The sequence below is a fragment of the Mizuhopecten yessoensis genome, unplaced genomic scaffold, assembly GCF_002113885.1.
Source record: "Mizuhopecten yessoensis strain PY_sf001 unplaced genomic scaffold, ASM211388v2 scaffold3799, whole genome shotgun sequence".
Classification (NCBI taxonomy): Eukaryota; Metazoa; Mollusca; class Bivalvia; order Pectinida; family Pectinidae; genus Mizuhopecten; species Mizuhopecten yessoensis.
The window spans coordinates 434,003-458,985 of record NW_018405225.1 but is presented as its reverse complement, the minus strand read 5'-3'; the positions used below and the strand labels follow the sequence as shown (position 1 = coordinate 458,985).

The following is a 24,983-nucleotide window of genomic DNA, read 5'->3' as shown; positions in this document are numbered from 1 at the left end:
AAGTAGCTTTACGGACACATATAAAAGTAGTGTTACGGACACATATAAAAGTAGCATTACGGACACATATAAAAGTAGTGTTACGGACACATATCAAAAGAAGCATTACGGACACATATAAAAGTAGTGTTACGGACACAAATAAAAGTAGCGTTACGGACACATATAAAAGTAGTGTTACGGACACAAATAAAAGTAGCGTTACGGACACATATAAAAGGAGTGTTACGGACACATATAAAAGTAGTGTTACGGACACAAATAAAAGTAGCGTTACGGACACATATAAAAGTAGTGTTACGGACACAAATAAAAGTAGTGTTACGGACACAAATCAAAGTAGTGTTACGGACACAAATAAAAGTATTGTTACGGACACAAATAAAAGTAGTGTTACAGACACATATAAAAGCAGTGTTACGGACACATATAAAAGTAGTGTTACGGACAAAGATAAAAGTAGTGTTACGGACACAAATCAAAGTAGTGTTACAGACACATATAAAAGTAGTGTAACGGACACAAATAAAAGTAGTGTTACGGACACTTATCAAAAGTAGTGTTACGGACACAAATAAAAGTATTGTTACAGACACATATAAAAGCAGTGTTACGGACACATATAAAAGTAGTGTTACGGACACATAACAAAAGTAGTGTTACGGACAAAAATCAAAGTAGTGTTACAGACACTTATCAAAAGTAGTGTTACGGACACAAATAAAAGAAGTGTTACGGACACAAATAAAAGTAGTGTTACGGACACTTATCAAAAGTAGTGTTACAGACACAAATAAAAGTATTGTTACAGACACATATAAAAGCAGTGTTACGGACACAGATAAAAGTAGTGTTACGGACACAAACACAAGTAGTACTAGCGTTATGGACACACATAATAGTAGTACTAGCGTTACGAACACACATAATAGTAGTACTAGCGTTACGGACACAGAAAAAAGTAGTACTAGCGTTACGGACACACATAATAGTAGTACTAGGGTTACGGACACAGATAAAAGTAGTACTAGCGTTACGTACACAGAAAAAATGAGTACTAGCGTTACGGACACAGAAAAAAGTAGTACTACCGTTACGGACACACATAATAGTAGTAATAGCGTTACGGACACACATAAAAGTAGTACTAGCGTTACGGACACACATAGTAGTAGTACTAGCGTTACGGACACACATAGTAGTAGTACTAGCGTTACGGACACAAAAAAAGTAGTACTAGCGTTACGGACACACATAATAGTAGTACTAGCGTTACGGACACAGATAAAAGTAGTACTAGCGTTACGGACACAGAAAAAAGTAGTACTAGCGTTACGGACACACATAAAAGTAGTACTAGCGTTACGGACACACATAATAGTAGTACTAGCGTTACGGACACACATAAAAGTAGTACTAGCGTTACGGACACACATAAAAGGAGTACTAGCGTTAAAGACACACATAATAGTAGTACTAGCGTTACGGACACACATAAAGGTAGTACAAGCGTTACGGACACAGATAATAATAGTACTAGCGTTACGGACACACATAAAAGTAGTACTTGCGTTACGGACACAGAAAAAAGTAGTACTAGCGTTACGGACACATATAAAAGTAATACTAGCGTTACGGACACAGATAAAAGTAGGACTAGCGTTAGGGACACACATAATAGTAGTACTAGCGTTACGGACACAGAAAAAAGTAGTACTAGCGTTACGGACACAGAAAAAAGTAATACTAGCGTTACGGACACACATAATAGTAGTACTAGCGTTACGGACACACATAAAAGTAGTACTAGCGTTACGGACACACATAAAAGTAGTACTAGCGTTACGGACACACATAAAAGTAGTACTAGCGTTACGGACACACATAAAAGTAGTACTAGCGTTACGGACACACATAAAAGTAGTACTAGCGTTACGGACACACATAAAAGTAGTACTAGCGTTACGGACACACATAAAAGTAGTACTAGCGTTACGGACACACATAAAAGTAGTACTAGCGTTACGGACACACATAAAAGTAGTACTAGCGTTACGGACACACATAAAAGTAGTACTAGCGTTACGGACACAGATAAAAGTAGTACTAGCGTTACGGACACACATAATAGTAGTACTAGCGTTACGGACACACATAAAAGTAGTACTAGCGTTACGGACACACATAAAAGTAGTACTAGCGTTACGGACACACATAAAAGTAGTACTAGCGTTACGGACACACATAAAAGTAGTACTAGCGTTACGGACACACATAAAAGTAGTACTAGCGTTACGGACACACATAAAAGTAGTACTAGCGTTACGGACACACATAAAAGTAGTACTAGCGTTACGGACACACATAAAAGTAGTACTAGCGTTACGGACACACATAAAAGTAGTACTAGCGTTACGGACACACATAAAAGTAGTACTAGCGTTACGGACACACATAAAAGTAGTACTAGCGTTACGGACACACATAAAAGTAGTACTAGCGTTACGGACACACATAAAAGTAGTACTAGCGTTACGGACACACATAAAAGTAGTACTAGCGTTACGGACACACATAAAAGTAGTACTAGCGTTACGGACACACATAAAAGTAGTACTAGCGTTACGGACACAGATAAAAGTAGTACTAGCGTTACGGACACACATAATAGTAGTACTAGCGTTACGGACACACATAAAAGTAGTACTAGCGTTACGGACACACATAAAAGTAGTACTAGCGTTACGGACACACATAAAAGTAGTACTAGCGTTACGGACACACATAAAAGTAGTACTAGCGTTACGGACACACATAAAAGTAGTACTAGCGTTACGGACACACATAAAAGTAGTACTAGCGTTACGGACACACATAAAAGTAGTACTAGCGTTACGGACACACATAAAAGTAGTACTAGCGTTACGGACACACATAAAAGTAGTACTAGCGTTACGGACACAGATAAAAGTAGTACTAGCGTTACGGACACACATAAAAGTAGTACTAGCGTTACGGACACAGAAAAAAGTAGTACTAGCGTTACGGACACAGATAAAAGTAATACTAGCGTTACGGACACAGAAAAAAGTAGTACTAGCGTTACGGACACACATAATAGTAGTTCTAGCGTTACGGACACACATAATAGGAGTACTAGCGTTACGGACACACATCATAGGAGTACTAGCGTTACGGACACAGATAAAAGTAGTACTAGCGTTACAGACACTGATACAAGTACATACATGTTACATACACTTATCCCTCTTTCCAATAACAACACTTTCAACGATGACAAATCGCTGAGTGCTCATATCACCAAACTGACTTTAAGTCACATGTATGAATTCAGAATGGATATATAAGCTACATGTACCATGCATTGTATTTTTACATGTGAACAATGCCTTGATAACAAATACAGCAGGTTGTAAGTGTACTTACTTGAGTCCGGGTTTTGGATGGTATTATGAAGTTGGAGAGCCAGTGGGGTATTAGAAACAAACGATTTGAACAGGAAGCCAAATGATCTTATTCCAACAGGTGCAGAGCTTGTGTCAAGATCTGGTGTCATATTGATGTTTTGGTAGTTAATTATAGCGAAGGAATATGTACCATCAGTTGCAAGGATCATTTGAAAAGTGGCAACCTGAAAATAAGAATATTAAGGATCCATTTTGAAGTATGGAATTATAACATAGAAATACAATGAATACATGTTACTCCAAAACTGTTTTCACTTCTGTGAATATTGCCGCCTTAATAACTAAATGGATATGAATAAACATTCATATAAAATATTTACTCACAGAAGGAATGCTTCCTTCTGTCACTTTACTATAGGAATTGACTAATAGACAAGATATTTAGATAAATAGTACTAGTAGTACTTTGTGTATATTTCTCGCGTTTGGTGCAAATGCGTATCTCACCAATTACACTAGTCATTCTTCAATTTTCAATATGATCATATAAAGACAGTATAACTTGTTTCAAGTTTTGAAAAGAAATTGAATGAGAAATGCGTTTTTTAAAATGTATAAGAACTTACTTGCGACGGATCATCCGTGAGTTGTGCATTTGAATATGTAGCTACAAGAGCCCAGTAAGCTTCAAAACCTTGCTGTCTTGCTTGCTCGTTTTCCATAAATAACATATCGGTGATGCTGTCTAATTCAGAACTGGATCCACCCTCGGTGATGTCATACACTTGATACACAACATCACTATCACGAAATTCGAGACCCAAGCCACACACAATATCAAAACCGAAATTGAGTTCAAGAAGAAATTTTAGGAAATTACCAAAAATTCTCAGTCTTCCGTTGAATGAGATGAATCCGTTCTTATTTACCTAAAAATGAAAACAACAGTAAAAACATCGTATAAAATACTGTATACAACATCAGATGATATGTATTGCATAAAAACACACCGGGTATCCTAATGAAAAGGAGAAGGCACAGATAACGCAGAGTCAAATCTAACCTGTGTTAAAAACGTGAGAGGAAGGGTTTGAAAATTATCAGACAAAAGTGAGTTTTATAAATCCTGTTAATGCTGATATTAAGTGTAAGTTCAGAGTAATTTGGATTTCAAAACAATATTCTTGAAGGTATTTGATGCGTCGATGTATCTACATATGTAACATCACTCTTAATTTTCGTTAAGATTTACCTTTGTACTACATATTATGTACCTTTTGCAAGTTCTCTGTATTCTCTTTAACTTTTTTTCATGGTTAATTATGGCTGATGACATCCACTGAGTAATACTGAATTTTAAAGGATTCTTGTTTTAGAGAAGAACAGTGATGTATTGATTTATCTGGATAGAGGATTAGGTTAGAGGTTCAAAAAACAAAACAAAAATACAACGAGAGACTAGCTTAGTGTCAGCTAAACCATCAGTTGAACTCAAAATCGGTAACCCAAGTAAAGGGCAATATATCAACAAAGGAAAGATTAACGCCGAAACACTTGAATGAATTACCAGGAGTATAGGATCGGGTATTCCGGGAGGGAAAGTGTATTCTGTTTCATTGAGTACACCCGCCTTGTAAATCTAAGTAGAATGTGACAGTAGGGTATAGTGTAAGTATTGTGTAGTTGGATGGAGTAAAGGTATTTTATAGTTGGGTGTAGTGTAGGTGTTTTATAGTTGGGTGTAGTGTAGGTGTTTTATAGTTGGGTGTAGTGTGAAGTGTAGGTGTCTTATAGTTGTGTGCAGTGTGAAGTGTAGGTGTCTTATAGTTGGTTGAGTGTAGGGGTTTTATAGTTGGGTGTAGTGTAGGTGTTTTATAGTTGGGTGTAGTGTGAAGTGTAGGTGTTTTATAGTTGTGTGCAGTGTGAAGTGTAGGTGTCTTATAGTTGGTTGAGTGTAGGTGTTTTATAGTTGGGTGTAGTGTAGGTGTTTTATAGTTGGGTGTAGTGTGAAGTGTAGGTGTCTTATAGTTGGTTGAGTGTAGGGGTTTTATAGTTGGGTGTGGTGTGAAGTGTAGGTGTTTTATAGTTGGGTGTAGTGTGAAGTGTAGGTGTCTTATAGTTGGTTGAGTGTAGGGGTTTTATAGTTGGGTGTAGTGTGAAGTGTAGGTGTTTGATAGTTGGTTGAAGTGTAGGTGTCTTAAAGTTGGTTGAAGCGTAGGTGTTTTATAGTTGGTTGAAGAGTAGGTGTTTTATAGTTGGGTGTAGTGTGAAGTGTAGGTGTCTTATAGTTGGTTCAGTGTAGGTGTTTTATAGTTGGGTGTAGTGGGAAGTGTAGGTGTTTTATAGTTGGTTGACGTGTAGGTGTTTTATAGTTGGGTGTAGTGGGAAGTGTAGGTGTTTTATAGTTGGTTGACGTGTAGGTGTTTTATAGTTGGGTGTAGTGAAGGTGTTTTATAGTTGGGTGAAGTGTAGGTGTTTAATAGTTGGGTGTAGTGTAGGTATTTTATAGTTGGTTGAAGTGTAGGTGTCTTAAAGTTGGTTGAAGTGTAGGTGTTTTATAGTTGGTTGACGTGTAGGTGTTTTATAGTTGGGTGTAGTGTAGGGGTTTTATAGTTGGGTGTAGTGTGAAGTGTAGGTGTTTTATAGTTGGTTGAAGTGTAGGTGTCTTAAAGTTGGTTGAAGTGTAGGTGTTTTATAGTTGGTTGAAGTGTAGGTGTTTTATAGTTGGGGGTAGTGTAGGTGTTTTATAGTTGGGCGTAGTGTAGGTGTTTTATAGTTGGGCGTAGTGTAGGTGTTTTATAGTTGGGGGTAGGGTGAAGGGTAGGTGTTTTATAGTTGGGTGTAGTGTGTGGTGTAGGTGGTTTATAGTTGGGTGTAGTGTGAAGTGTAGGTGTTTGATAGTTGGTTGAAGTGTAGGTGTCTTAAAGTTGGTTGAAGTGTAGGTGTTTTATAGTTGGGGGTAGTGTAGGTGTTTTATAGTTGGGCGTAGTGTAGGTGTTTTATAGTTGGGAGTAGTGTGAAGTGTAGGTGTTTTATAGTTGGGTGTAGTAAAGGTATTTTATAGTTGAGTAAACTGCTTCCTGATGCCGTTCATAGGCAGTGTTAATGTCCACTATATTTTAATACGTATATACACATTACCATGTCTTTCTGGCTTTTTCGGTTAGAATATCTACTCATAATGTTACTTCCACGACAAACAAATGCAAATTCTTCATAATTCATAAACATGACAGGTCAGTGAATCAAAAGAACCCAACGAGTCTAGCTTATGCATTTCCCGTCATATCAAACACCTGTTGTCAGTAACGGCCTTCCGTACTGCCGAATCATCATCTTTCGAGTCCACATTAACTCATTCACCCCCGAAGACACATTTGAACCCTTCCAATTCAAAGGTTGGAATAGTTCAGGGGTTAAAATCTTTATCTGGGTAGAGTCGATTATTTTTTAACTCATTCAAAAAAATATCTTTGTCCTCAACAAGGTAGCTGAAGCCGAATGAATCGGTCGTAGACTTTTATCACTTGAATTACTTTCGAGATTCCCGAAAAGACTTTGTTATGTCACTTCATATTATAACACAAAGTTATGAATGGAAGGCAAAAGTTCGTAATTTAATGATGGTTTTGATTTTACTTCCCATTGATAGTGATTTGGAATTAAAGGGATTGAATCTGGATTTTCTCAGGTAGTGTTTGTAAACTTCTTCCCCGTCATACTCATGTTAACGTAAGACAAAATGGTTGAGAACAGAGTATATGACAGAGGAGATGTATACATGAAATAATACATATGATGTTTAGATCATGGACTACTATAATGTTAAAAAGTGTTTAAAACGCTGCAAAATTTCATTATCATTGTACATGTAGCGTTTATGTGTTTTATAACCATTTTCTTTGAAATGGTAACGTTTTGCTACTTACATACATAAAATATCGTGTTCCATGGTGGAGGGGAAATCCAAATCTGGAATAAATCAGTTGAGAACTACCACTACTCTGGAGAGATGTGCCAGAAGAGGAATCGAGGAGGGCTGAAACGTGACATTTCTTACCATTAGGCTTGTAAGAACATCGCAAATTATTAAACAGAATTTTAACATTATTTAATCAAACTGACAACAAGGCTTATAACTAGCTATTGTATATACATATCACCGTAGGTTATCTATCACCGTACGTTATCTATAATCTAGCTATTGTATATCGTATATAAATATCAACGTAGGTTATCTATAATCTAGCTATTGTATATACATATCACCATTCGTTATATACAATCTAGCTATTGTATATTGCATATATATATATATCACCATACGTTATCTATAATCTAGCTATTGTATATACATATCGTACGTTATCTATAAACTAGTTATTTTATAGACATACCAACGTTCGTTTTCTATAAAGTACATGTAGCTATTATTAATATAACACTGTAAGTTATCTAACAAACTATTTATTGATTTACGAATTAGCTATAGTGAATATATCACTGTAAGTTATCTAACAAACTATTTATTGGTCTATGAATTAGCTATAGTAAATATATTGCAGTAAGTAATCTAACAAACTATTTATTGGTCTATGAATTAGCTATAGTAACTGCATCACTGTAAGTTATCTAACAAACTATGTATTGATCTATGAATTAGCTATAGTAAATATATCACTGTAAGTTATCTAACAAACTATGTATTGATTTAAGAATTAGCTATAGTAAATATATCACTGTAAGTTATATAACAAACTATGAATTGATCTATGAATTAGCTATAGTAAATATATCACTGTAAGTATCTAACAAACTATGTATTGATCTATTAATTAGCTCTAGTAAATATATCCCTGTAAGTTATCTAACAAACTATTTATTGATTTACGAATTAGCTATAGTAAATATATCACTGTAAGTTATCTAACAAACTATTTATTGATTTACGAATTAGCTATAGGAAATATATCACTGTAAGTTATATAACAAACTATGAATTGATCTATGAATTAGCTATAGTAAATATATCACTGTAAGTATCTCACAAACTATGTATTGATTTACTAATTAGCTATAGTAAATATAACACTGTAAGCTATATAACAAAATATGTATTGATCTATGAATTAGCTATAGTAAATATAACACTGTAAGTTATCTAACAAACTATGTATTGATTTAAGAATTAGCTATAGTAAATATATCACTGTAAGTTATCTAACAAACTATTTATTGATTTACGAATTAGCTATAGTGAATATATCACTGTAAGTTATCTAACAAACTATTTATTGATTTACGAATTAGCTATAGTGAATATATCACTGTAAGTTATCTAACAAACTATTTATTGATTTACGAATTAGCTATAGGAAATATATCACTGTAAGTTATATAACAAACTATGAATTGATCTATGAATTAGCTATAGTAAATATATCACTGTAAGTTATCTAACAAACTATTTATTGATCTATGAATTAGCTATAGTAAATATATCACTGTAAGTATCTCACAAACTATGTATTGATTTACGAATTAGCTATAGTAAATATAACACTGTAAGTATCTAACAAACTATGTATTGATCTATGAATTAGCTATAGTAAATAAATCACTGTAAGTATCTCACAAACTATGTATTGATTTACGAATTAGCTATAGTAAATAGAACACTGTAAGCTATATAACAAACTATTTATTGATCTAAAAATTAGCTATAGTAAATATAACACTGTAAGTATCTAACAAAATATGTATTGATCTATGAATTAGCTATAGTAAATATAACACTGTAAGTATCTAACAAACCATGTATTGATCTATGAATTAGCTATAGTAAATATATCCCTGTAAGTTATCTAACAAACTATTTATTGATCTATGAATTAGCTATAGTAAATATATCACTGTAAGTTATATAACAAACTATGTATTGATCGATGAATTAACTATAGTAAATATATCACTGTAAGTATCTAACAAACTATGTATTGATCTATGAATTAGCTATAGTAAATATATCACTGTAAGTTATCTAACAAACTATGTATTGATTTACGAATTAGCTATAGTAAATATAACACTGTAAGTTATATAACAAACTATGTATTGACCTATGAATTAGCTATAGTAAATATAACACTGTAAGTTATATAACAAACTATGTATTGACCTATGAATTATCTATAGTAAATATAACTCTGTAAGTTATATAACAAACTATGTATTGTCCTATGAATTAGCTATAGTAAATATAGCACTGTAAGTTATCTAACAAACTATGGATTGATCTATGAATTAGCTATAGTAGATATAACACTGTAAGTATCTAACAATCTATGTATTGATCTATGAATTAGCGATAGTAAATATAACACTGTAAGTATTTAACAAACTATGTATTGATCTATTAATTAGCTATGGTAAATATATCACTGTAAGTTATCTAACAAACTATTTATTAATCTATGAATTAGCTATAGTAAATCTAACACTGTAAGTTATCTAACAAACTATGTATTGATCTATTAATTAGCTATGGTAAATATATCACTGTAAGTTATCTAACAAACTATGTATTGTTCTATGAATTAGCTATAGTGAATATACATGTAACACTGTAAGTTATCTAACAAACTATGTATTGATTTAAGAATTAGCTATAGTAAATATATCACTGTAAGTTATCTAACAAACTATGTATTGATCTATGAATAAGCTATAGTGAATATAACACTGTAAGTTATGTAACAAACTATGTATTGATCTAAGAATTAGCTATAGTAAATATATCACTGTAAGTTATGTAACAAACTATGTATTGTTCTATGAATTAGCTATAGTGAATATAACACTGTAAGTTATCTAACAAACTATGTATTGATCTATGAATAAGCTATAGTGAATATAACACTGTAAGTTATGTAACAAACTATGTATTGTTCTATGAATTAGCTATAGTTAATATAACACTGTAAGTTATCTACCAAACTATGTATTGATTTAAGAATTAGCTATAGTGAATATAACACTGTAAGTTATATAACAAACTATGTATTGATTTAAGAATTAGCTATAGTAAATACATCACTGTAAGTTATCTAACAAACTATGTATTGATCTATGAATTAGCTATGGTAAATATATCACTGTAAGTTATAACAAACTATTTATTGATCTATGAATTAGCTATAGTAAATATATCGCAGTAAGTTATCTAACAAACTATGTATTGATCTAAGAATTAGCTATAGTAAATATAACACTGTAAGTATCTAACAAACTATGTATTGATCTATGAATTAGCTATGGTAAATATATCACTGTAAGTTATAACAAACTATGTATTGATCTATGAATTAGCTATAGTGAATATAACACTGTAAGTTATCTAACAAACTATGTATTGATCTATTAATTATACTCTTAATATCAATGAATGACATAAAAGCTGATAGAATAATTGAATGACTTACCACGTCGAGGAAGACTCGGGGTAGTAGTAGCCGGCGTCGTGGTAGTGGATGGCGTCGTGGTAGTGGATGGTGTCGTGGTAGTGGATGGCGTCGTGGTAGTGGATGGCGTCGTGGTGGTAGTAGTGGGGACAGTCGTCGTGGTGATAGACATCGTGGTAGTTATAGTGGTAGGGACAGGCGTGGTAGTTGTGATGTGTGCTGCTTAATAAAAAACATATCAAGACTTTTATATTTTTCATAAAGGAAGATCATCACTAGGCACCTTCTAATAGCCGACAATTCACGGGACCATTTAGTGAAGCAAATTATGTTTGTCACCAAAGTCTTCATCTTCAATATAGCTATCTATAGATGTTCCTTATTAACCCATCATGTCCAGAAACCATGAATCGTATATATATACTTGATATACATTTTAGCGACAGTTACCGGTGAACTCATTACTAACTAAGCATGCGCAAACGTGTAATATTTTGTAAAAAAATGTCTTTCCAAGCAAGACGACAAGGTTGTTTCACGGTAAGGTCACCTACATTGAATTTTCTTTTGAATAAGAAGTACAGATATTTATTCTGAATCAATATCATCTTTCAAAAACACTTCAATCATGTTCATAACATAGTTATTTATTATACGTTTACACCTAACGATGTCGTGTGTTTAGCGTTTTCAAAATATCCCTACGGTGACGTATTGTGTGCATAGTCTCATCATACTGTGAACAATACATATCTAAAAGATGCTGTAGTTACCTAAAATGTCAACCCCCTGATGATCATGTTCAAAGAACTCAATTAAAAATCGGAACTTATGTATGTTATTTGTATATATTGAACTTGTACATTGGCCATACAAAAAATACATAGCCAGGTTAATGCAGTCGAAAATAAGTAACTAAAGCTGATGTCTTCATAAAAATAGCTCACTGAACTTATAACATGTAAATCTCTGTTGGCACCCAACTGAGAGCTGATAAATGACCCATAATTTAGTTTATTTATATACCTAGGTCATGCGGAGCTTTATTTCTCTTCTACTAGCTGTTGAGAGGAATTCCGACCTCAAATAAATATAGATGTTGCCATGTGAAACCACTGAAATCATAGTAAAATCCCCTGGTAATACATTTTAGCAAATTATAAATAAGAAAACAAAGGCTAAGTTACCTTTATCGATAAATGAACTTAGATGATGTTCCATTTGATAACATTCTGTGATTATATAAATGCGCCAGACATGTTATAAACATTGAAGCTGAACAGTACGCTAATGTTTATAACAAGTTTAGCTCTTTTATAACAACATTGAATGTTGAAAAAGGACATTTTATATGAAGTTTAAGTAGTGTTTAAGGCCAGAGGTCTATGGTTTTACACATATGTACCGGTAAAATATGTAACGCGAGCGTTTTACTATGATTTTTGTACTTTCCCATAGCAACAATCATCTTCTGTTGAGGCCGGTATGCCTCTCCACACATAGTGAAAGAGAAATAAAGCCCCGAATGACCTAGGTATATAAATGATCAGCCTTAATGCCGTATTTTGACTTCATTAACCTGGTTATGTACCTTTTTGATAGCTCATGTACAAGTTCAATATATTTTATTTACATATATATATTGCGATGTTGGATAAGGGTATTTGAATATGACTTGCCATGGGGTTAACATTTAGGGTGACTATTACATCTTTTAGGGGGCTTGTTGAACCTTAAGGGTGAATTCAGCTCACTGTAACTCGACCGCGTGGAACATGTTAACACATTACCTGGTTTTCGCACTTCAAGGCCAGGATGTTATGATATTTTTGTCGTAGCTTTATTTTTTATCTTCTTTCTATAGAGATAAAACTGACCAAACACTTGACATTGCCTTAATTGTTATTCAGTCTTTGCGTATTGCAGAGTTATCTTCTCTTGTGAGCAGGTATTGATTGTTACGTCATTTGTTTGTGATCCAGCAATAGTCGTTACTGCCTATTGGATGTACATCGTAAGTTCACGTAAGGTCAAGTGGTAATCGAAGAAAAGTTAGATAAAATGAAGTCACCGTTAGGTTTAATGACCTAAATTAATATAAATCTGTATGTTTGGTAAGACGTTATTATTCTCCACAATTTTGTACCTTATGTTGCAAGTAACATAATGCTAAGACAAAGTCATTACGTTTGTCTTTTAATGACGGTGGCTTTTATATACACACCTTGCTAGTTATAGAGTGTCTTCCCATCAAACAAGTGACGGAAATGAGTCTTAATCAATACCAATACACCAAGCCAGTCAAGAGGTACATCTACCCACTTAACAAGTCACAGTAATGCGTCTTAATCTTAAAACCTAGCCAGTTATAGAGGAACATCTACCCACTTAACAAATCACAGTAATGTGTCTTAATCTTAAAACCTAGCCAGTTATAGAGGTACATCTAAACACTTAATAAGTCACAGTAATGCGTTTTAATCTTAAATCCTAGCCAGTTATAGAGGTACATATACACACTTAACAAGTCACAGTAATGCGTTTTAATCTTAAATCCTAGCCAGTTATAGAGGCACATCTACCCACTTAACAAATCGCAGTAATGTGTCTTAATCTTAAATCCTAGCCAGTTATAGAGGTTCATCTAAACACTTAGCAAGTCACAGTAATGCGTTTTAATCTTAAATCCTAGCCAGTTATAGAGGCACATCTTCCCACTTAACAAATCACAGTAATGTGTCTAAATCTTAAACCCTAGCCAGTTATAGAGGCACATCTACCCACTTAACAAGTCACAGTGATGCGTCTTAATCTTAAAACCTAGCCAGTTATAGAGGAACATCTACCCACTTAACGAATCACAGTAATGTGTCTTAATCTTAAAACCTAGCCAGTTATAGAGGTACATCTACCCACTTAACAAATCACAGTGATGCGTCTTAATCTTAAAACCTAGCCAGTTATAGAGGAACATCTACCCACTTAACAAATCACAGTAATGTGTCTTAATCTTAAAACCTAGCCAGTTATAGAGGAACATCTACCCACTTAACAAATCACAGTGATGCGTCTTAATCTTAAAACCTAGCCAGTTATAGAGGAACATCTACCCACTTAACAAATCACAGTAATGTGTCTTAATCTTAAAACCTAGCCAGTTATAGAGGAACATCTACCCACTTAACAAATCACAGTAATGTGTCTTAATCTTAAAACCTAGCCAGTTATAGAGGAACATCTACCCACTTAACAAATCACAGTGATGCGTCTTAATCTTAAAACCTAACCAGTTATAGAGGCACATCTACCCACTTAACAAATCACAGTAATGTGTCTTAATCTTAAAACCTAGCCAGTTATAGAGGAACATCTACCCACTTAACAAATCACAGTAGTGTGTCCTAATCTTAAAACCTAACCAGTTATAGAGGCACATCTACCCACTTAACAAGTCACAGTGATGCGTCTTAATCTTAAAACCTAGCCAGTTATAGAGGCACATCTACCCACTTTTCTAGTTACAGATATTCTCCCTAATGTAGAAACTGAGCCGGTTTTCTCATAATTCAACTTTACAGTTACTGAACTCAAGGACATTTAAACAGTTGCATATAACTGAAGCGATCTGTATTGAACAACTCTGTATACATAAAGTATGAATCGCGTGCATAGTGAGTTAAAATGTGTGAAAACAAAATTCCAATAAGCTGAAGTTGTATTCACCTTTATGATAATTTATTCGAGATAAGTTTGGTTCTAGGTATTGCAAAAACTAGCATTAATTGGTAATGTAATGTTGATTTAACTGATGAAAGAGTACATGTTAGACTACAGCTTATGCTAGGATCTGCACATATGATATGATATAGTGGGCTTCTTACACTGTCACCTAGCTGCTGAATGATTTCAGCATTTATAATCGAATCAATAGATTTTTGAACTATTATTTTATGTTATTGTAAAAACCGACGAAATGTAAACATAACATTTGAATAACTTACATGTGGTTTCAGAAGCGGTTGTTGTGGTGGGTTCAGCGGTCGTTGTGGTGGTTTCAGCAGCGGTTGTTGTTGTGGCTTCAGCAGTTGTTGTTGTGGCTTCAGCGGTTGTTGTTGTGGCTTCAGCGGTTGTTGTTGTGACTTCAGCGGTTGTTGTGGTGGCTTCAGCGGTTGTTGTTGTGGCTTCAGCGGTTGTTGTTGTGGCTTCAGCGGTTGTTGTGGCTTCAGCGGTTGTTGTAGTAGCTTCGGCGGTTGTTGTGGTAGCTGTATCAGTTGTTGTGGTACCTGCAGCGGTTGTTGTGGTGGCTTTAGCGGTTGTTGTTGTGGCTTCAGCGGTTGTTGTTGTGGCTTCAGCGGTTGTTGTGGTAGCTGTATCGGTTGGTGTGGTACCTGCAACGGTTGTGGTGTCTGTGGAAGTGGTGGTTGATGTTTCTAAAAATATAGGAAAGTAATATGAAAATAATCACATATTCGTTAAAGGTAGAAACATAAAATGCAATCGTTTTGAGACATATTATTGTGACTTTCGACCCGTGTCATCGTCCTACAAAGAATACAACGTTTCCAATATGCTTATGAATTTGAATGATGTTGACCTTTCTGCGTTTTAATCAGTATACTAACACACCTGTTCAGAGAACAGCTAGGTATACGCTTAATATTCATTTCATTATTTTGTTCATTTCAACATATTTTATTGACATAGAAGAATGTTACACTGTCAAAAGGATTGGACAACAGGCTTATAGCCTATATAAGTCCTCTCCATTGATGGTAGATATATGGACAAAATGGATTGATATTATAATAATAAGATTTTGCCTACTGTCAAAAACTAATCATTGTAAACGAGTAACATATTTGGCGTTAGAAACTCGACCTCAAATCATATAAGTGATCTTGAATGCTTTTCATGTATGATGCGTCTTCCTTGAGGAGGATACGGTTTAAAAAGCACCCCATATAATGAGATCCTGTAAAACGAGAATTGTTCGAAACCATTGAAATGGAAATGCCCTGAAAAAAGAGTACGAGATCAACAAAGCGTGAGTAAATTTTACATCGTACATATTTGTTTATTAATGCTTACCCAAAATAAATTTTCAACTGGGTACACCACATTTGTCTTTAATCAGGTACATAATTCGATATCAATGGATTTTAGAACTGATTGTGGAAATATTGCTATTTTGTTTGCCTATTGACTAACCTCTCAGGAAGATTACTTTTTATGAGTAAACGGTGGTTGGAAAATAGTCGTACACAATTCTCAGGGCATGTACTCTAATGCTTTGTTACTTCGTGTATACGTCCATAAACTAACTAACGTCTATCAAGCTATACCAAAACGACACCTGCATTATAGCAACGTGAGAATGTTTATAGATATTAAACATTATATGTGATACATATTTAGGGGCATCCCCAATCATTGTTAAAGGCTGAAAATATATCTCAAATACATCACTACATGTAAAAAAACAAATACTTACGAACTATCACAGTAGTTGTATCAGTGGCAGTTATAGTTGCTACAGTTGTAGTTGTATATGCAACAGTTGTATTCGCTGCAGAAGTAGTTGTATCTGCGACAGTTGTGGTTGCTGCTGTAGTAGTTGTTGCTGCAACAGTTGTATTCGCTGTAGAAGTAGTTGTATCTGCGACAGTTGTGTTTGCTGCTGTAGAAGTTGTTGCTGCAACAGTTGTATTCGCTGCAGAAGTAGTTGTATCTGCGACAGTTGTTGTTGCTGCTGTAGCAGTTGTTGCTGCAACAGTTGTACTCGCTGAAGAAGTTGTATCTGCGACAGTTGTGGTTGCTGCTGTAGAAGTTGTTGCTGCAACAGTTGTACTCGCTGCAGAAGTAGTATCTGCGACAGTTGTGGTTGCTGCTGTAGAAGTTGTTGCTGCCACAGTTGTATTCGCTGCAGAAGTAGTTGTATCTGCGACAGTTGTGGTTGCTGCGGTAGAAGTTGTTGCTGCCACAGTTGTATTCACTGCAGAAGAAGTTGTATCTGCGACAGTTGTGGTTGCTGCTGTAGAAGTTGTTGCTGCAACAGTTGTATTCACTGCAGAAGTAGTTGTATCTGCGACAGTTGTGGTTGCTGCTGTAGATGTTGGAGTTACTACAAATTGTAGACAAACTTATAAGGGATCAACACATGCTATTGTAAATAGAAAAGTCAAATGAAATTACTTAATGAGACCCTTTATTGGTTTTCTACAGGAGAAGCCAAGGCTATTTAGGAGAAAAATACAATTGTGCCAATATTCGGATGAAACCAACTTTGAATTTTCCAAATTTTGATTTGTACGTTCGGGCAAAACTCAGCTGCGTATTGAATTGCTGGAGTGTTCGTAGTTCTACAAAGAAATCTACTTATGATCTGGAATACAGATACAGAATCTGAAGAGGTTACAGATACAAATATCTAAAGCTTTGATAAACGGGGAATGTTTGCCTTAATGCTAACTTTTACTTTGTTGCCTTTGAAAAAACAGTTTGAGCTAAATAAATATAACGTAACCCATACTAGCATACGTCATACTATTCTACATATATTATCCTTATAATACAGAACATTGGCTACTTACAGAGAACTATACACTCATTTACATCATGATAGTCAACACTGAGATGAACAGATAAACAACTAAATGTCAATTATATTTTAGAATCAACACAGGAAAGTATATCTATATTGAATTAACTAACATTTTTCCGACCAAAGTGTGCATAATACAAATTAGATATTAATCACTACTACTTAATACATCGTATCATATATTCCATCGCTGTTAAAGTAAATCAAAAGCCTAACTACAAATATATCTTACTAGTTACTACAGTGGTTGTATCAGCAGTAGTGATGGTTGCAGCAGTCGAAGTTGTATCGGCGACAGTTGTGGTTGCATCAGCGACAGTTGTAGTTGTATCGGCGACAGTTGTGGTTGTATCAACGGCAGTTGTAGTTGTGTCGGCGACAGTTGTGGTTGCATCAGCGACAGTTGGAGTTGTATCGGCGACAGTTGTAGGTGTATCAGCGACAGTTGTGGTTGTATCAGCGGCAGTTGTAGTTGTATCGGCGACAGGTGTGGTTGTATCAGCGACAGTTGTAGTTGTATCGGCGACAGTTGTAGTTGTATCAGCGACAGTTGTGGTTGCTGCTGTAGTTGTCGTGTCTGCAGCAGTTGTTGTTCCTGTAGTAGCAGCTGTATCTACGGTGGTTGTGGTTTCTGCTGTAGTCGTCGTTTCTATTGTAGGTGTTGTTGCTGTTTCTGTCGTGGTATCAGCGGCAGTTGTTGTTGCTACTACTATAGTTGTCGTATCAGCGGTAATAGTTGTAGTTGTGTTATCTGCAGCAGTTGTTGTTGAAATAGTTGTGGTAACTCCAGCGGTCGAAGGACTTCCAGAAGTTGTAGTTTCTGAAGCGGTTGTTGTTTCTCCCACAGTTTTTGTGTCTGCAGCGGTACTAGTATCTATGACACTTGTAGTTGTTGCAGCAGTTGTTGTTGTTTCTGAAAAGGATGGCAAATTAAATAAGGTAATAATTTACTTTTAACAGTGAAAAACAAAATCTCCAAAAAGACCAAATTACCTTCTCCAGCATACGTTGTTTCGTAGCTGGAAGGAAATGATTAAATCCCATTCAAAGAGAAAGTGAACTTTGGACCTTTGCAGATGATCTTTTCCTCTTTAATTGTGAAATAGTTTGCGTGATTTTTAACCATCTTATTATAGCAGGCAAATCGCATTGGTATAGCCGCCGCTGGTCCCGGTGGACGATTTAATGACTTGAAGTATAGAAATCGATGTTACCCTTGGTACTAATTGTTAACAAAAATAAACTGATCTGTCACCCTTTATCCTTCCGTTGTTTGATAGTTATAATACTTTTGAGACTTCATCATGGCAGCTTGCGATTTTATTAGACGAAATGTACAAGTCGTGTGCACTTAAGTATTTCTCGTGTTTAAGAGAAGAGAATACTATTTATACAAGTACACGATACCAACAGAAAAAAATATTAACCGCTGGGGTATGTTTTAATTGTTTTTGTTGAGTTCTGTATGAAAACGTTGGTAGGGTTAGCGTATACTTATGTAGGCCTTCGGTAATACTTTTCATTAATATCATTACAATAATTACAGTACAAACATGTTTTACTTTTCACCACTGACAGTTGAATCCTAAGAAACCTTTTGTTTTTCTTTCCAACCAAATCTTCATCCTTATTCATTACAGAATATGAAGTTGATTTCAAAAGCATGCAGTGTATAGGTGGTTAGAGAGAGAAAACTCTTACAACAATTGTATCCTTGATTGAAATGTTAAATGATATGCAAAATAACGTATATTATATCTTACGAGTCGTTGTGTCGGCTGTGAAGGTTTCTGCAGTAGTTGTAGTATCTGCAGCAGACGTTGTCGTTGCTGTTGTGGTACCAGCAGCCGTTGAGGTTGTTGCCGTAGTGGAAGTGTCTGAGACAATTGTGGTTGCTGCTGAAGTTGTCGAGTCAGTGGCGGCTTTAGTTGCTTCAGAGGTTATTGTGGCTGTGACAGTTGTGGCTTCTATAGTTGTCGTGTCTGCAGCAGTTGTAGTTTCTGCGGCTGTTGTAGTTTCTGTGGCAGTTGTAGTTACTGCTGTTGTTGTGTCTGCGCTAGTGGTAGTTACTGCTGTAGTTGTGTCTGCGCTAGTTGTAGTTGCTGCTGAAGTTGTGGTAGCTGCGGCAGTTGTGGCTCCTGTTGTAGTTATTGTATCTGTGGCAGCTGTAGTTGCTGCCGTTGTTGTCGTGTCTGCGGCAGTTGTAGTTGCTACCGTTGTTGTCGTGTCAGCGGCAGTTGTAGTTGCTGCTGTTGTGGTATTGTCTGCAGAAGTTGTTGTTGCCAAAAAAGTTGTAAAAATGATTGGCAGTTTTGTAACGTTATTTCTTTATTTTTAAGATGAAAACCCAAATCAGTATTTCTATTGCGACTAGAGCAAAATGAATATCAAATCAGATGCAAATGAAATTAACATATTATACCCTTCTTTATACAGGAATAAAATTCCGTTTCTTATCCTTTAACCCCTCATCATATTGATTGAACTTAAAACATAGTTGGTAGCATTGAGTGTTGCAATTGAATAGTTTCGGTACCGGTGTTGACCAATACAAGTGTAAGGATCTATGGTCACAATGTACAACTTTTGAAGGTAAGTGTATACTTATGTATTCAGTCGCTCACTTACATATTGTTACAAATGATAAAAAGTTACAGTAGAAAATATTATATAAATTCAACATAGTTGTGACATTATTCTTATTTTCATATAGCAGAATGTCCAATGATGTACCTGTAGCTGTCCATGATGAAACCGTAGCTGTCCATTAGTGTGTTTAATAATGGACAGCAACTTGCCTTATAGTGGACAGTTACAGGTAACAAAAATAATTTTGAGCACCAGCAATTTTTTAAAGAAATTCCACAATTTATTTACAACATATGGCTTTGCAAGATATATGTACATTTAAATTTAATAAAAAAACTAACAACAAAATATAATCCATTGAAACACCACATATTTGATCCAAAAATAATGCAGCTGCCCATATCACTGTTGAATTCGTTTCAGGAGAAAATACTTTGAAAACAAATTAATCCAACAGAATGCTGTAAAACTTACTCGATGAAGAAATACAGTAATCCAATAATAATTTTAAAATATGTATATTGATGGAATAGAAGAACACAAATCCTGATTCAGGAATAATCAAACAGATCTTCACACAACAATGATCCTTACTAAGATATAGAATTAATCCAATAGACATTTTCTGATGTTTCACGAATATTGTGGTTATTTCCTGGAAGTGAGATAATTAAACTGCCACCAATACTGGTTAAGGTGATATTTGAAATTTTAATTGATTTACCCTCTGCTTCAGGAAGTTTTCTATTTTCATCATGATTCATGCAACTTAAGTGCCATTTTAGTAAACTTTTACATTTGTGTTGTGCTCTTTGTGTTGTGGTAATTAATTAACATGTCAGTACATTAAAACTCTTCCAAAATGATGTTTATAGTGATATTGGCGTCTCCTGAGAATCACATGCTCTGGCTTCAAATGACCAAGCTGAACAGACTGGTAAAAACCCAGGATTCACTATACAGTCTGTATCAGTATTTGGACATGGAAATAATTCCCAAATATAGCAACTCTACCTGTACCTGTCCAGTAAGTTAACAATATACATTCATGCATGAATGACTATAGCTCATACAGCATACAATGAAATACTGATTTCATCTTACATTCTCATTCTGAAGCCATTGTTTATAGGTCACGTGTAAATGTTAAATGATGACAAATTTACATTGTATTCAATCTTTTTATTGTTATACCTTTGCATTAATAGGGAAGAAATATAGTGATTTTTCAATTAATCAGTGACAATCTAGGATATAATTTTGAATTCCACACGGCCGAATGATTTAAATGCATAACATTTTGATATTTTCTATCGTGTTTGTGTTTGTTTCATTATTTGCGCCTGGTTCCGTTATTATGTTACTGTTTAGTCACTCATTGTTGTTATTTTGATTGTAGTTGTTGTTGGTTTAGTTCCTGATGTTACTAGCTGAATGGTTGTGACTGATTTAGTTGTTGATATTTCAAGGGTTACATCAGTGGTTGTTGCTTTAGAAGTTGCGTTACGTTCACCATTTTGTTGTTGCCCGAACTGTTGTCGTTCTTTTAGAACATGTTTGTTCCCTGTTTATGGTTGGTTCTGTAGTTGTGGTTTCTTCCTAGATTGTGGTTGCTTCAATAGTATCTGCATTCTTGGTTGACATCGTAACAACTTGTCCTTTCGAGAGACGCAGGTTAGGGGAGTATATGGATTCCTCCTACCGACGTTATCAAGATATTACTATGCAGGCAAAGTCTTTGACAAAGCAGTAGATTATTACCTTTGAGATCAGTTTTCTTATTCCTCTTATACATTTTACAGTGTCTCTAATGTGTGATATGTTATTGGTTCATATTTTTGTCCCTAGTTACATTGATTTTGATGGGTTTGTTCCCACTTATTGATAATTTTATTTTTAAAATTCTGTCGAAAAATTACTTCCCTTTATTATTATTTATCAACCCTTCATTATAAATCATCTAATTATTGGAAATAATACTTGAAACATTCAATGTAGTTGTGTCAGCCATCGTTGTTTCAGCAGTAGTCGTGGTTTGTTCAGTAGTTGTTATTTCTGGAGTTGACGGTTGACGTTGCTTCAGTAGTTGTGCATGGTTCAGTAGTTATGCATGGTTCAGTAGTTGTGCATGGTTCAGTGATTGTTGTTGCGTCAGTACTGTTTGTTGACTCAGCAGTTGCAGTTTCGACCACAAATGTAGTTATAAATGTAAATTACGAATTAAGAAAAAAGCAATTAATTAAGGATCTGTCATTCGAAGCAATGTTTTTGTCAGGTTCAGAAGAAAAAAAATGTGACGCCCTTCTTCTTTTTAAAAACCTTCTTGAATCTGTTTGACTTCTTGTAAATTAGTATCAACTGGTACCTTTATCATCTAGCCAAATGCCCTTATGCCCCCACACAATGTATTTTTGCCGCCCTTAACATATTTATAAAAATACCCTTTATATATTTAGGTAACATTTTTATTTTTAAGACTTTACCTGTTTCAGTACTACAGTAGTTGTTGTTGGTGCAGTAGTTATAGTTGTTTCAGCTGTTGTGGTTTTAACCATATGGATGTGGTTATTTTATAAATAATTTTCGCTGGCAATATCGTTATCAATATACTAAAGACAGCGATTAAAATTATTGTTGTTAAAAAATATATCATTTATAGCATTTGCACGAAAAGCAAACTCCTTAGCTATTAAACCCGTTTTTATGATGCTTTTACACTCTTCTCATGGTCCTGTTTAATTTCTTGTTATTTATATTAGTAGCTGTTTTCTATTACACACATTTTCATTTTGTATTTACTGCTTTCTTTATCAAATTTATAGCAAATGGTTTAACGCCCTCAAGAATATATAGATAAAGAAATGAATGTGCATGTATCGTGTTTAAGGCTTTACTAATGTACCAGAAGATGTAGTTGTATCAGTCCTTGTTGTGGCAGCAGCCGTTGTGGTTACGTCAGTGGTTGTTGTGGTTACGTCAGTGGTTGTTGTGGTTACGTCAGTGGTTGTTGGTCCATCAACACATGTAGTTATAACGGAAGTTGTTGTTGCTTCAGTTGTTGTTGTAACTTCGGTAGGTGTGGTTTGTTCGCGTGTTGAAGTAGGTTCAGAAGTTGGTGTTACTTCAGAAGTTGTGGTTGCTTGAGTTGTTGTTGTTATTGTTGCATCAGTGGTTGGCACAGTAGTAGCTATTGCTGCAGTAGTCATTGTTTGTTGAGTGGAAGTTGTTGCTGCAGCACTCGTTGTTGGTTCAGCGGTTGTAGTTATTGTATCTATCGATTTAGTTGACAATCCTAATATACGAATTAAACCAATTTTTAAACGCAAAAGGAAATTGTGTTTAAAGCAGCATCCTTTATAGCTTCGGTATAAAAAATAACGCACCTTCTTCTTTTAAAATCCCTCTTGATGAATCCCTTTACTTTCTGGTGAACTTTAATAGCTGATTCGATAACAAACACTATCATTTGGTATAAACAAGTACCATTGTCACACTGGGGAAAAAATGGTGTAATACCCGCACAAAAAAACATCCCTCAAGAATATCTTATTGTTTATATAAGTTTTATCAATTTACATTGTAGAAATATAATTATTATTCTAAAAGCTTTACCTGTTTCAGCGGTTGTAGTAATTTCACTTGTTGTAGTTTGTTGCGTGGTTGTAGTTGATTCAGTTGTTGTTTTTTCTTCCGTCGTTGTCGTTGGAACAGAAATTGTAGTTGTATCAACCGTTGTTGTACCAGCAGCAGTAGTGGTTGCTTCAGCGGTTGTTGTTGCTGCATCAGTTGTCGTTGATTCGGCAGTAGTTGTGGTAGCAGCTGCAGTTGTTGCATCTGCGGTAGTTGTAGTTGCTGTTTCAGTGGTTGTTGCTGCTTCAGTGGTTGTTGCTGCTTCAGTGGTTGTTGCTGCTTCAGTGGTTGTTGTTGCTTCAGTGGTTGTGGTTTGGTCACTTGTTGTTGGTTCAGACGTTGTTGGTGCTTCAGTGGTTGTAATTACCTCAGTGGTTGTAGTATCTACATTCGTCGTTGACAATGTAAATAAATGGCAACATCTTATTATTTGGAAACAATATTATTTATCAACAGACCCATGGACAATGATCACCCGACCTGTAATACAATTGTTGGTAAGCTATTGTTGTTCTCATGTGAATAAGCAAAACAGTACATATAATGCCAATATGACTTTTAAACAGTGAATTCGCCGGCTTGATTATGTGTTTGGAGTGACCAACATATACATATAAGTGTTCTCCAATCTCAAGTTCACCATTTTTAAGATGATTTTTACATACACGGTATCCCGAGGCGGGGGACGGAGGAGAGATAGGTGGTACGGGGGAATGAATTTCTAATTTCGATACAGAACCATGGGACATTTTCATCCTCGAAAAATAAAATCTAGCATATCAGGGTCTGCAGAAAAAGATTATGGATACTTTTGGACATTACCTCTCAAACTGTGGAGGTGGTGCATTGTCTTAATTAAAAACATCAAAATAACACCTATGATTTCAACCAAGAATTAACCGTTTATTTCCCCTAAAAATCAATTAAACTGTCCCCCCCCCCCCAGATTGAAATCGGTGACCCAGGGGGAATTAAATTCATAAAATGTATCAAGCACTTTAAGACATTTCAATCGATTACAGTATACGACTCTGGAATAAATGAGTCTGAAGTCTGAAATCAACTTTCTTGAAATTTTAGCCATTTGTTTTTTTCGATCCAGCTTTCAACATCAAAGTGTGAATAATTTCCCACTGGATATAAACATAGAGTACTCCAATAGTGTGATTTTCCAGCATACCGACATTATATTCCTTCCCCTTGGGGAAAAAGGCGAGTCGTGTGTAATGAAGTTCATAATTTCGACAAAACAAATGAAGAACATCGATGGAGAAT

At 35.0% G+C, this 24,983-nt stretch overlaps 1 protein-coding gene across 1 annotated transcript in view; it reads right to left on the bottom strand.

Annotated features, from left to right (window-relative positions):
• The window catches only part of LOC110448026 (mucin-4-like), a gene marked incomplete at its 5' end in the record, with an annotated part of 93,474 nt that overhangs the window by 52,763 nt on the left and 15,728 nt on the right, over nt 1-24,983 (bottom strand). The window contains 9 exons of the mRNA XM_021494057.1: nt 3,448-3,652; nt 4,055-4,357; nt 7,358-7,467; nt 10,910-11,107; nt 14,890-15,318; nt 16,380-17,009; nt 17,722-18,402; nt 19,253-19,753; nt 23,691-24,092. Of these exons, the coding sequence (XP_021349732.1) occupies nt 3,448-3,652; nt 4,055-4,357; nt 7,358-7,467; nt 10,910-11,107; nt 14,890-15,318; nt 16,380-17,009; nt 17,722-18,402; nt 19,253-19,753; nt 23,691-24,092 (3,459 nt within the window). The remainder of the gene's footprint in view (nt 1-3,447; nt 3,653-4,054; nt 4,358-7,357; nt 7,468-10,909; nt 11,108-14,889; nt 15,319-16,379; nt 17,010-17,721; nt 18,403-19,252; nt 19,754-23,690; nt 24,093-24,983) is intronic.